The sequence below is a fragment of the Bos mutus genome, chromosome 23, assembly GCF_027580195.1.
Source record: "Bos mutus isolate GX-2022 chromosome 23, NWIPB_WYAK_1.1, whole genome shotgun sequence".
Classification (NCBI taxonomy): Eukaryota; Metazoa; Chordata; class Mammalia; order Artiodactyla; family Bovidae; genus Bos; species Bos mutus.
This window is the reverse complement of record NC_091639.1, coordinates 49218164-49232667: the sequence shown is the minus strand read 5'-3', so window position 1 is coordinate 49232667 and position 14504 is coordinate 49218164. Positions and strand designations below refer to the sequence as shown.

The following is a 14504-nucleotide window of genomic DNA, read 5'->3' as shown; positions in this document are numbered from 1 at the left end:
CTGATTCCTAGAATGTCGACATTCACTCTTGCCATCTCTTGTTTGACCACTTCCAATTTGCCTGAATTCATGGACCTGACATTCCAGGTTCTTATGCAATACTGCTCTTTACAGCATCGGACCTTGCTTCCAACACCAGTCACATCCACAACTGGGTATTGTTTTTGCTTTGGATCCATCCCTTCATTCTTTCTGGAGTTATTTCTCCACTGATCTCCAGTAGCATATTGGGCACCTACTGACCTGGGGAGTTCCTCTTTCAGTATCCTATCATTTTGCCTTTTCATACTGTTCATGGGGTTCTCAAGGCAAGAATACTGAAGTGGTTTGCCATTCCCTTCTCCAGTGGACCACATTCTGTCAGATCTCTCCACCATGACCCACCCGTATTGGGTGGCCCCATGAGCATGGCTTAGTTTCACTGACTTAGACAAGGCTGTGGTCCTAGTGTAATTAGATTGACTAGTTTTCTGTGATTATGGTTTCAGTGTGTCTGCCCTCTGATTCCCTCTTGCAAACTTGGAAAACTCAGCAGTGGCCACAAGGCTGGAAAAGGTCAGTTTTCATTCCAATCCCAAAGAAAGGCAATGCCAAAGAATGCTCAAACTACCACACAACTGCACTCATCTCACACGCTAGTAAAGTAGTGCTCAAAATTCTCCAAGCCAGGCTTCAGCAATACGTGAACCGTGAACTTCCAGATGTTCAAGCTGGTCTTAGAAAAGGCAGAGGAACCAGAGACCAAATTGCCAACATCCGCTGGATCATGGAAAAAGCAAGAGAGTTCCAGAAAAACATCTATGTCCGCTTTATTGACTATATCAAAGCCTTTGACTGTGTGGATCACAATAAACTGTGGAACATTTTGAAAGAGGCAGAAATATCAGACCATCTGACCTGCCTCTTGAGAAATCTGTATGTAGGTCAGGAAGCAACAGTTAGAACTGGACATGGAACAACAGACTGGTTCCCAATAGGAAAAGAGTACGTCAAGGCTGTATATTGTCACCCTGTTTATTTAACTTATATGCAGAGTACATCATGAGAAATGCTGGGATGGAAGAAGCACAAGCTGGAATCATGATTGCCGGGAGAAATATCAATAACCTCAGATATGCATATGACACCACCCTTATGGCAGAAAGTGAAGAGGAACAAAAAGCCTCTTGATGAAAGTGAAAGAGGAGTCTGAAAAAGTTGGCTTAAAGCTCAACATTCAGAAAACGAAAATCATGACATCTGGTCCCATCACTTCATGGCAAATAGATGGGGAAACAGTGGAAACAGTGTCAGCCTTTATTTATTTATTTATTTATTTTTGGCTCCAAAATCACTGCAGGTGGTGACTGCAGCCATGAAATTACAAGTGCTTACTCCTTGGAAGAAAAGTTATGGCCAACCTAGATAGCATATTCAAAAGCAGAGACATTACTTTGCCAACAAAGGTCCATCTAGTCAAGGCTATGGTTTTTCCAGTGGTCATGTGTGGATGTGAGATTTGGACTGTGAAGAAGGCTGAGCGCCAAAGAATTGATGCTTTTGAACTATGGTGTTGGAGAAGATTCTTGAGAGTCCCTTGGACTGCAAGGAGATCCAACCAGTCCATTCTGAAGGAGATCAGCCCTGGGATTTCTTTGGAAGAGATTATGGTAAAGCTGAAACTCCAGTACTTTGGCCACCTCATGCAAAGTGTTGACTCATTGGAAGAGACTCTGATGCTAGGAGGGATTGGGGGCAGGAGGAGAAGGGGACGACAGAGGATGAGATGGCTGGATGGCATCACTGACTCGATGGACGTGAGTCTGAGTGAACTCTGGGAGTTGGTGATGGACAGGGAGGCCTGGCATGCTGCGATTCATGGGCTCACAAAGAGTCGGACATGACTGAGTGACTGAACTGAACTGAACTGAATAATGGACTTCCCTGGTGGCTCAGACGGTAGAAGCATCTGCCTACAATGTGGGAGACCCAGGTTCGATCCCTAGGTTGTGAAGATCACCCTGGAGAAGGAAATGGCAATCCACTCTCATACTCTTGCCTGGAAAATCCCATGGATGGACGGAGGAGCTTAGTAGGCTACAGTCCATAGTGTTGCAAAGAATTGGACACCACTGAGCCACTTCACTTCATTTCACTGCACTTCAATAATGAGTGATGTTGACCATCTTTTCATGTGTTAGTTAGCCATCTGTATGTCTTCTTTGGAGAAATGTTTATTTAGGTCTTTTTCCTACTTTATGATTGGGTTGTTTGTTTTTCTGGCATTAAGTTGTATGAGCTGCTTGTATATTTTTGCAATTAATCCTTTGTTAGTTGTTTCATTTGCTATTATTTTCTCCCATTCTGAGGGTTGTGTTTTCAGCTTGCTATAGTTTCCTTTGCTGTGCAAAAGCTTTTAAATTTAATCAAGTCTTACTTTTTTACTTTTGTTTTTATTTCCTTTACTCTAACAGGTGGGTCATAGAGGTTCTTGTTTTGATTTATGTCATCGAGTGTTCTGCCTGTTTTAGTCTCAGAGTTTTATAGTTTCTGGTCTTACATTTAGGTCTTTAAGCCATTTTGAGTTTACCTTTGTGTATGGTGTTAGGAAGACTTCCAATTTCATTCTTTTACATGTAGCTGTCCAGTTTTCCCAGCATGATTTATTGAAGAGGATGTCTTTGTCCCATTGTATATTCTTGCCTCCTTTGTCAAAAATGAGGTACCCATAGGTGCATGGGTTTATTTCTGGGTTTTCTATTTTGTTCATTGGTTTATGTTTCTGTTTTTGTGCCAGTACCATACTGCCTTGATGACTGTAGCTTTGTAGTATAATCTGACATCAGAAAGATTGATTCCTCCAGCTCCATTCTTTCTCAAGACTGCTTTGGCTATTCAGGGTCTTTTGTGTTTCCATATGAATTGTGAAATGTTTTGTTCTAGTTCTGTGAAAAATGACATTGGTAATTTGATAGGGGTAGCACTGAATCTGTAAATTGCATTTGGAAGTACAGTCATTTTCACATTATTGATTCTTCCTACCTGGGAACATGGAATATCTTTCCATCTGGAGTGGGTTGCTATGCCCTCCTCCAGGGGATCTCCCCGACTCAGAGATTCAACCTGCATCTCTTACATTTCCTACACTGGCAGGCAAGTTCTTTACCACTAGTGCCACCTGGGAAGGTTCAAATGGGAACGCTATGCTATGCTAAGTCACTTCAGTCATGTCTGACTCTGTGTAACCCCATAGACGGCAGACCACCAGGCTCCCCCGTCCCTGGGATTCTCCAGGCAAGAACACTGGAGTGGGTTGCCATTTCCTTCTCCAATGCATGAAAGTGAAAAGTAAAAGTGAAGTCACTCAGTCGTGTCCGACTCCTAGCGACCCCATGGATTGCAGACTAACAGGCTACGCCATCCATGGGATTTTCCAAGCAAGAGTACTGGAGTGGGGTGCCATTTCCTTCTCCGCCAAATGGGAATAAGCATGGTTATAAACAAAGATAGGGCTATGGCTGCCAGGATAGTTACAGATAAAGACATGAATTCTCCTTCAGAGACATCACTTGCATTCTCTCTTCTCTGATTTTCCTTGTGTTGGTCCCTTCTCCTTGTCCAGGGTTACACTTGATCATCATACCAAACTACTACTACCAGCATTAACATATTTCCCTTCCTCTGTTTTGTTTTAATCCATAACAGTTAACAATGTCTGAAAGTAGAAAATATATTTGTTCACTTATTTATTGTCTGTCTCTCCCATTGGAATGCAAACTCCAAGGAGAATTTTTTCCCCCTCACATTTATTACTGTGAACTAGAGCTGCAAAATCAGATAAGTTTTAATTATTTGCTAGAAAAATAAAATTACATAAAATATTCCTTTCTGTTCAGGTCATGTAGCAGAGACAAAATTAGCAACATAGCAATAAAAAATTTACCAAGCATTTATTTTTATTTTAATCAAGTGTTTACTAAGGTAAGTTTTTTTCACATCTACATCTGTGGTTTTATTTCAGCTGTGTTGTCTTTGGTAGTTAAGGTCTTATATAGAGTCTAACAAGCATATTTTATACTACTATATATTATTATTGATATTGTTGCTATTAAATGTTTCCATTTTCTTTCATTTTTAAAATGAAACAATGAAAATACTCATGAAAACATGATGGATCATTCAAAATGTAATCAATATAGAAACAGGATTTTAAATAACAGGTAAATTAGAGAAGGAAATGGCAACCCACTCCAGTATTCTTGCCTGGAAAATCCCCTTGGGCAGAGTAGCCTGGTGGGCTACAGTCTATGGGGTTGCAAGAGTCAGACGTGACTGAGTGACTAAGCACACAGCACAATATTAGTAAACTAAACCTAACAGAAAGTTAATAGGATCAAATCTGTTTCTTGCTAGATTTTTCTAATAATTATGTTGGTAGCTAACCATGTTCACAGGAAAAAGAGAATCCTATATAAAATTATATATGTGGAAATAAAAAATACACTTATTTGTTTTAAAAAGTACGAAGAGACTACATGGTGACTCTGGGTGTGCAAAGCTAACTAAGACATTTCTCTGGTCCATGAAAGTTAACAGTGTAATGAGTGAAACAGAAAATTTCAGTGAAATATGTTTTATGGTTAAGTAAGCCTATCACAGGGGTTAGGAAATCTCTGCCTGATCTAAATCTTAAAGACTATGTGAGAGTATAAAAACATACAAAATGCACTTTCTATTATATGACTTTGAGATATCTGGAAAACATATAACAAATAATTAAAGAATATATGAAAGAACAGATATAGATAATCATGTGTCAATTTATCCTCATATACATAGAAAACCTAAATATGCTTACAGCAGAAGACAAAAGCTATCTCTTAAATACTTTTATTATTTCTTCTAAATATACTCTGATTAACTAGAAGCAGTACATTTGGCCAAAAAGTCATCCTTATGAAATTATACACAGTACAAAGTAACTAAATTTTACTCAAAATTTAACACTTGCAAGTGGCATCCTTTGGCAAATTACAGAACTGATTATTATTTTTTTTAAGTACCCATATAGCATGTCTATGGCACCCCACTCCAGTACTCTTGCCTGGAAAATCCCATGGACAGAGGAGCCTGGTAGGCTGCAGTCCATGGGATAGCGAAGAGTCGGACACGACTGAGCGACTTCACTTTCACTTTTCACCTTCATGCATTGGAGAAGGCAATGGCAACCCACTCCAGTGTTCTTGCCTGGAGAATCCCAGGGATGGCGGAGCCTGGTGGGCTGCTGTCTATGGGGTCGCACAGAGTTGGACATGACTGAAGCGACTTAGCAACAGTAGCATGTCTTGGTTAAACACCATACACAGCCTTGTTACAATAAAGATCAAACATGCATGGTACATTCACAAATTCAGTAACATTTCCCACTATGAATTTCTCCCTTTAATATTTCATCCTAATAGTTGAGCAACTCCTAAACTATCTCTAAGCAATTTTTATAATCATAATTAAAATGTATGATTATTTTATTTTCCCTGGTAACATATCAAATAAGAAAAAGTATGGCCAGGTCAAATGATACTACCATAAAACAGTCACCCTTTCTCAATTAATTTTAAGAGATACTTTATGAATAAATATCTATAAATAGTTATTTCAACAAACAAAAAAAACAAAAGTAGAGGCTATTTCCTATTTATAAAATGGGGAAATGATGTAGTTCAAATGTAATGTAAATCATTTCAAATATCCAAGTTGATATATTTATTAGCTTATTTGTCTTTGAGGATCAGTTAAGTCATTTAATATCACTGACACATTATAAAAAAAAAAAAAATGGAACTCTCATGTGTGCACGTGTGTGTGTGCTAGTAGCTTAGTTGTGTCCAACTCTTTGCAACCCCGTGGACTGTAGCCTGACAGGCTCCTCTATTCATGGGATTCTCCAAGCAACAGCACTGGAGTGGGTTGCCATTTCCTTCTCCAAAAATCTCTTAGATTTGCAGATAAATATGTGAAATTGCTTCAGGTAAGAGGATCGGAGTGAAGTGGAGTGGAAAGATAAAGTGAGGGAATGATACATGGGATGGGATCAGAAGATACAACTGAAGAAAGAAAAAGGATTCAGTTAGGGAATTAAAGAAAATGAGCACACACATACAGAAACATCCTACAGAGGACACGAAAGAAATGAACAGATTTGATAGCCACCTAAACAAAGGACTAAAAATTACATGCTTTGGTAGAAAAAGACTGGTAGCTTATTTTTATAAATAGAGAAGATATGAAGGTGAAGACTAGTCCTAAAAGGGTAAAGATAATGGGAACTGATTGGAGGAGAGCTCAGATGTGCTTGTGAATGTGGCCACCCTGTTACAGCTGATTCCCTGTGAATCTTTAGTACAAATTCAAAGTACATACCTTTGCTTTATCTCTCATTGATCCTTTGCCCAGGATAGACATTTTAGCACCTGTTTCTTCCTGTAGCCTCTTCAAGGAGTTTCCTCTCGGCCCGAGCAATTTGCCCACAAAATTGAACTAGGAAACAAAATCATTAGAATACCTATATTAAGTAGAGAAAAATAATGATTTAAACCAAGCAAAACTGATGGGTTATGGTTTTTCGAACTTTACCATGGAGAACAGAGTTATGCCTCTCACACACCTAAACACACACACACACACACACACACACACAGGAATCGACCCCAGACCTATGAACCCAGATCAGATCAGTTGCTCAGTTGTGTCTGAGTCTTTGTGACCCCATCAATCGCAGCACGCCAGGCCTCCCTGTCCATCACCGACTCCCGGAGTTCACTCAGACTCAAGTCCATCGAGTCAGTGATGCCATCCAGCCATCTCATCCTCTGTCGTCCCTTTCTCCTCTTGCCCCCAATCCCTCTCAGAATCAGAGTCTTTCCCAATGAGTCAACTCTTCGCATGAGGTGGCCAAAGTACTGGAGTTTCAGCTTTACCATAATCTCTTCCAAAGAAATCCCAGGGCTGATCTCCTTCAGAATGGACTGGTTGGATCTCCTTGCAGTCCAAGGGACTCTCAAGAATCTTCTCCAACACCACAGTTCAAAAGCATCAATTCTTTGGTGCTCAGCCTTCTTCACAGTCCAACTCTCACACCCATACATGACCACAGGAAAAACCATAGCCTTGACTAGACAAACCTTTGTTGGCAAAGTAATGTCTCTGCTTTTGAATATGCTATCTAGGTTGGTCATAACTTTCCTTCCAAGAAGTACGCGTCTTTTAATTTCATGGCTGCAGTCACCATCTGTAGTGATTTTGGAGCCAGGAAAAATAAAGTCTGACACTGTTTCCCCACCTATTTCCCATGAAGTGATGGGACCAGATGCCATGATCTTCGTTTTCTGAATGTTGAGTTTTAAGCCAACTTTTTCACTCTTCACTTTCACTTTCACCAAGAGGCTTCTTAGTTCCTATGAGCTCAGATACACTTTTTTTTTTTTTTAACTTTACAATATTGTATTGGTTTTGCTATACATCAACATGCATCCACCACAGGTGTACACGTGTAAAGAGATGCTTCTTCCTAAAGAAATGCTAACGTCAGTAATCTTTGAAAATATAATTTACTCATATAATTACATAAATTATTTAAAAAGAAATTAGGAGATGTACTATGATTTATAAAATTTCTAAAGGGTTTTTCTCTCCAATCTGATTACTGAAATGAGGGAAAATTTTAACATGCCTGTGCATATTCAAAATTGCAAAAAAAAAATTATTTTAAATTAAAATTTAACATTCATGTTTGGCAAGTATTGTCTATGCACGTAAGAGTCCATTTCCAATTTCATGATTGGTAATAAAGAGATTCAACTGTTCTTCAACCTTACCTTCTTTGTGTTAAAGAGTTGTTCTAAAGATCAGCAAATAAGAGATGTGAACGCATACAAAAGGGTTTAAAATGCTAGAAAGAACATATATACAAAACAGTTTGCTTACATGCAAAATTCCAGGGTTAGGGGCATATATCCCCACTCCAGTACTCTTGCCTGGAAAATCCCATGGACGGAGGAGCCTGGTAGGCTGCAGTCCATGGGGTCGCTAACAGTCAGACACGACTGAGTGACTTCACTTTCACTTTTCACTTTCATGCATTGGAGAAGGAAATGGCAACCCACTCCAATGTTCTTGCCTGGAGAATCCCAGGGATGGCGGAGCCTGGTGGGCTTCCGTCTATGGGGTCACACAGAGTCAGACATGACTGAAGCAACTTAGCAGCAGCAGCAGGCGCATATATAACTGGTTTATTAATTATGAAATCTGGTTATAAACAAGGAAAATAAAGGCAGTTATCAGCATTTGTTGCCAACTACTAAATGAATATCACTACAAGAAATGACTGAGGTAATTACTCATTAATTAAAAAAAAAAGGATTAGAACGTATTAAAGACTATGTTGGGCACGTGAAACAGAAATAAAATTAAGTAATTGTCTTCTATATCAGAGTTATTATATATTTTAAAATACCTAAAGTAAGAAATAAACCACACTTAATGGTGAAAAACTAAATACTTTCCCCATAAATACATGATAAAATCAAGATGCCTGTTCTCACTACACCTTTTCAGTGCTGCACTGGAGTGTGGCTATCTACAGGCATGTAAGATAAATGAAACAGAATAACGTTCAAAAAGACCACATTTAGATCAACTGATTCTCAACAAAAGTTCCAGAACAGTAATATTTGAAAAGTAAAATCTTTAACAAATGGTGCTGGAACAACTGGATATTCATATGCAAAAACCAAGCACAAAAAATACCTTTACATTTTAACACATATTAAAGCAAAGTGAAGTTTCTCAGTCGTGTCTGACTCTTTGTGACCCTATGGACTGTAGCTCACCAAGCGCCTGCATTCATGGGATTTTTCCAGGCACGAATACTGGAGTGGGTTGCCATTTCCTTCTCCAGGGGATATTCCCAGCTCAGGGATCAAACTGGGTCTCCCACATTTCAGGCAGACTCTTTACCATATGAGCCACCAAGGAATCCCTGGTCTAGGAAGACATTCTGGAGGAGGGCATGGCAACCCACTCCAGTATTCCTGACTGGAGAATCCCCATGGACAGGGAGCCTGGGGGGCTACAGTCTATGGGGTCACAAAGAGTTGGACATGACTGAGCAACTTTCACAACACACATTAAGGCAACTCCTATTTTAAGGTCTACCATAGGCCTAAGCTAAGAAAGGATGAGAAGTGAGAGACAAAGGAGAAGAGGAAAAACTTACCCATCTGAATGCAGAGTTCCAAAGAATAGCACGGAGAGATAGAAAGTCTTCTTAATTGAAAAAATACAAAGAAAGAGAAGAAAATAATAGAATGGGAAAGACTAGAGATCGCTTCTAGAAAATTAGAGATACAAAGGAAACATTTCAGAAATGGTAAGGCCCTAACATAAACAGAAGATATTAAGAAGTAGTGGCAAGAATACACAGAACTGCACCAAAAAAGTCTTAATGACTCAGACAACCATGATAATGTGATCACTCCTCTAGAACCAGACATCCTGGAGTGTGAAGTCAAGCCGAGCTTAGGAAGCATTACTATGAACAAAGCTAGTGGAGGTTATAGAATTCCAGCTAAGCTATTTCAAATCCCAAAAGATGATGCTGTTTCAGTGTTGCACTCAAGATGCCAGCCAACTTGGAAAACTCAGCAGTGGCCACAGGACTGGAAAACGTGTTTTCATTTCAATTCCAAAGAAAGTCAATACCAAAGAATGTTCCAACTACTGCAAAATTGTGTTCATTTCACATGCTAGCAAGGTAATACACAAAATCCTTCAAGCTGAATTTCCCTGATAGCTCAGCTGGCAAAGAATCCACCTGCAATGCAGGAGACCCCATTTGATCCCCGGGTCAGGAAGATCCCCTGGAAAAGGAAATGGCAACCTGCTCCTGTATTCTCACATGGAAAAACCCATGGACAGTGGAGCCTAGTAGACTACAATCCTTGAGGTCCCAAAGAGTCAGACACAACTGAGCAACTAACCATGAATGAATGAGGCACCAACAGTAGGTGAACTGAGAACTTGCAGACGTACAAGTTGGATTTAGAAAAGGCATAAGAAGTAGAGATCAAATTGCCAATATCCACTGGATCATAGAAAAAGCAAGGAAATTCCAGAAAGAAAAAAAAAAAATCTACCTCTGCTTCATTGACTACTCTAAAGACTTTGACTGTGTGAATCACAACAAACTGTGGAAAATTCTTAAAGACATGGGAATACCAGACCACCTGACCTGCCTCTTGAGAAATCTGTATGCAGGTCAGGAAGCAATAGTTAGAAATGGACATGGAACAATGGATTGGTTCCAAATTGGGAAAGGAGTACGTCAAGGCTATATATTGTCACCTTGCTTATATAACTTCTATGCAGAATATATCCTGTGAAATGCCAGGATGGATGAAGTTCAAGCTGGAATCAAGATTGCCAGGAGAAATATAATTAACCTCAGATATTCAGATGACACCACCCTTATGGCAGAAAGTGAAGAGGAACTGAAGAGATTCCGGATGAAAGTGAGAGAGGAGAGTGAAAAACCTGGTTTAAAACACAACATTCAAAACACTAAGATCATGGCATCCGGTCCCATCACTTCGCGGCAAATAGATGGGGAAAAATGGAAACAGTGTTTTCTTGGGCTCCAAAATCACTGCAGATGATGAATGTAGCCATGAAATTAAAAGATGGTTGTTTCTTGAAAGAAAAACTATGACAAACCTATACAGCATATTTAAAAGCTGAGACATCACTTTACCAAATAAGGTCTGTATAATAAAAGCTATTATTTTTCCAGTAGTCATGTACTGATGTGGGAGTTGGACTATAAAGAAGGCTGAGCACTGAAGAATTGATTTTTTCAAATGTGCTGGAGAAGACTCTTGAGAGTCCCTTAGACAACAAGGAGGTCAGACTAGTCAATCTTAAAGAAGTCAACCCTGAGTATTAATTGGAAAGACTGATGCTGAAGTTGAAGCTCCAATACTTTGGGCACCTTATGTGAAGAATGAAAATGAAATGAAAAAGCCCCTGATTGAGGGCAGGAGGAGGAAGGGGCAACAGACGGTAAGATGGTTGGATGGTATCATTGACTCAATGAATATGAGTTTGAGCCAACTCTGGGAGATGGTGAAGAGTGCAGAATGAACTAGTAACCAAAATACGCTCTAAACTCAAAGGATTGACACTATCATTAATAAAATTATGGAAGACAGGAAGAAAAGTTTTAAAGAAATTTAGTTGCTCTTCACATTGAGAACTCTAGGAACCATGAGTGAATAGACATCAAGAAAGATATTTAACAGGAAAATAAAAGTCTACCAATGTTCTCATAGGACCATTACTTACAGGCAAGAAATTAGTAAGGGAGAGGAATAAAAAAGGAGAGCATGAATACATATATTCAGAAGAGAAAAATAAGAAAGAAGGGCAAAAGACTAGTTTCTGAAGGAACAGGAGGAATGAGAAACAGAAGAAAGGGAGTTTGTTTGTTTGTTTGTTTTTAAATAAATCACTCAACACACAAATATGTATCAAGTGACAATTATGCTCCAAGCACTGGCCCAGAAGAACTTTAGGATTTCACAGGAAAGTATAAATGAAGTCACTAAAAAACCTTTCCTGAAAAACAGCATTTAAACTGGGCTATGAGCTACAGGAAGTGAGGACAAGTCAGCCAGGGGGAGTTCTACTGGAGACAATCCAGGAAGAAGAAATAATGTGTGAGAAAATCCAAAGCAGGTAAGTTTGATAAACTGAAAGGAATTCATTTTGGAGATTTGAGAAATGGGGCTAGATGGGAAAAGTAGAGAAAATATTCATGTACTTACTGACTGTGTTAAGAATTTTGGTCTTTATCAATTTATGAATTTTTAGCCTAATTTATGTTATTTATCCTCATTTTATTGAAATATAATTGATGTACAATGTTTTATAAGTTACAGGTGTACAATATAGTGATTCATAAATGTTAAAGGTTATGGGGAAGCTCATATTCCATTTATATGTATTGCAAAACGTTGACTATATCCCTGTGCTGTACAATATATACTTGTACTTTATTTTATACATGATAGTTTGTACCATTTAGCCCCTACATCTATTGTTGCTCTTCCCCCCATTCCTCTTGCCACTGGTAAGCACAGTTCATTCTTTAAATCTGTGAGTTTGCTTCTTCTTTGTTCTATTTATTAGTTTTGAATTTTTAGATTCCACATATAAGTGATATCATACAGTATTTGTCTTTTTCTGTCAGACTTATTTCAATTGTGTGATACCCTCCATGTCTATCCATGTTGTTACAAATGGCAAAAATTTCATTCTTTTATGGCGAAGTACTATTCCATTGTATGTATATATACCATATCTTCATCCATTCGCGTGTTAATGGGCACTTAGGTTGCTTTCATATCTTGGCTACTGTAAACAGTGCTGCAATAAATACTTGGGTGCCTGTATCCTTTAAAGTTAGTGATTTTTTTTTTTTAATTTCTACTGAAGAGTGGAATTGCTGAATCATGTGGTGTTTCTATTTTTAGATTTTTAAGAAATCTCCATACTGTTTTCCAAAGTTGCTGTACCAAATTTGCATTCCCACCTGCACTGTAAAAGTGTTCCTTTTCTGTACATCTTTGCCAAAACTTATCATTTGTGTTCTTTTTGATGATGGTCATTCTGACAGATGTGAAATGATATGTCATTGTGGTTTTGATTTGCATTTCCCAGATGATTAATGATATTGCACATCCTTTCATGTGCCTGTTGGCCATCTGCATTTCCTCTTTGGAAAAATGTCTACTCAGTTCCCCTGCACATTTTTAAAATGGGCTGTTTCTGTTTTTATTGAGTTGAGCTTCCTCAGTGGCTCAGCAGGTAAAGAATCTACCTATAAGGCAGGAGACACAGGAGACTTGGGTTTGATCCCTGGATCAGGAAGATCCTCTGGAAGAGGAAATGGCAACCCACTCCAATACTCTTGCCTGGAGAATCCCCATGGACAGAAGGGCCTGGTGGGCTTCAGTCCATGGGGTTGCAAAGAGTCCGACACAACTGAGTGACTAAGCATGCACATACACACATAAATAAAATATAACATTTAACATTTATGAATCACTATATTGTACACCCATAACTTATAAAACATTGTACATCAATTATATTTCAATAAAATGGGAATAAATAACATAAATTAGGCCAAAAATTCCTAAATTGATAAGACTAAAATGCATATGATTTTACAGTTTTCTTTATTTAATTACTGTGTGTGATTATACCTTCTTATATTGATCTATTATTAGCTTATAAAGGTTTCCCACTTGAATAGGTTTTGCGACACCATGGACTATAACCTCTGTACATGGAATTCTCCAGGCAAGGATACTGGAGTTGGTAGTCATTCCTTTCTCCAGGGCATCTTCTTAACTCAGAGACTGAACCTGTGTCACCTGCATTGCAGGCAGATTCTTTACTGTCTGAGCCACTAGGGAACCCCCGACTAACACAAAGGTTTCCCATTTGAATATGGAAATGTTTAAGTGCTAAAGTTGAATGTTAAATAGAGAAAGGAATACACCATAAAGGATGGCTTTATTTAAATCAGTAACCAGCAGATTAAGAGTTAGAAATCCTATAGGCATGCTATATGTTTTACATTAATTATCTTATTTAATTCTTAGCCAAACCTCTGAGGAGGTGCCGTTTTCCAGACAGTGCAGGGATGGAATTGTTAAGTAATGAACCCAGGCTCTGGGGCAATAATAGCAAAGGATATTTCAAGGACAGTTACTGTATTGGCACAAAGATTCAAGAAAACAAGGTGTTTGTAATCATGGGCATTAATTTAGAGATAACATATAGATTTTATAGGTGTAAAACTGAGCCCAAAGCCCTGTAATATAGCATCCAGTACACTATTTTTCTCAAGCAAATAAGAAATAAAACTTAAGCAGTGACCTGATGGTCATACTTTGTTGCAACAACCTGAACTGAAATGCTGCCCATTAGTCATTCTTCTGGATTTCTGAATATGTACATTGAGACCCCCTTATTCTCCTCTATTCCATGCTATGTCCCTGAGTTTTTCGGAACCAACTGTCGCGAGGCTCCTTGCCTTTTGCAACTGGTTGTGTTTGGTCAATAAGATAGGATTCAAATAACTGGAGTGTAGGACAGAGAAGCTGATGTGTTTATTTTCCTAGCTTCTTCCTTGATGTCCTGGTTTGGCAGTGATTCTGTCCCTCTGTTATGGACACATCTCCTGTCTGCTGGCTCCTCTGTAGCTGTCTCTTCCCTTAGCCCTTCAGACTTTGGAGGAGCCAAGCTCCTCACTTTAACATGCCTAGATATCTCACTATTCCATGTTAGCACCTTTAATATGGATCATACTTTGTAAACTTTCCCTCAATAATCTCCTTGAACTAGTTTGCATTCTCACCAACAGTGTAAGAGGGTTCCCTTTTCTCCACACCCTCTCCAGC

At 38.8% G+C, this 14504-nt stretch overlaps 1 protein-coding gene across 1 annotated transcript in view; it reads right to left on the bottom strand.

Moving 5' to 3' along the window:
• Window positions 1-14504, bottom strand: part of KHDRBS2 (KH RNA binding domain containing, signal transduction associated 2) — a 617615-nt gene that overhangs the window by 353600 nt on the left and 249511 nt on the right. The window contains exon 3 of the mRNA XM_070360912.1: window positions 6400-6516. Within this exon, the coding sequence (XP_070217013.1) occupies window positions 6400-6516 (117 nt within the window). The remainder of the gene's footprint in view (window positions 1-6399; window positions 6517-14504) is intronic.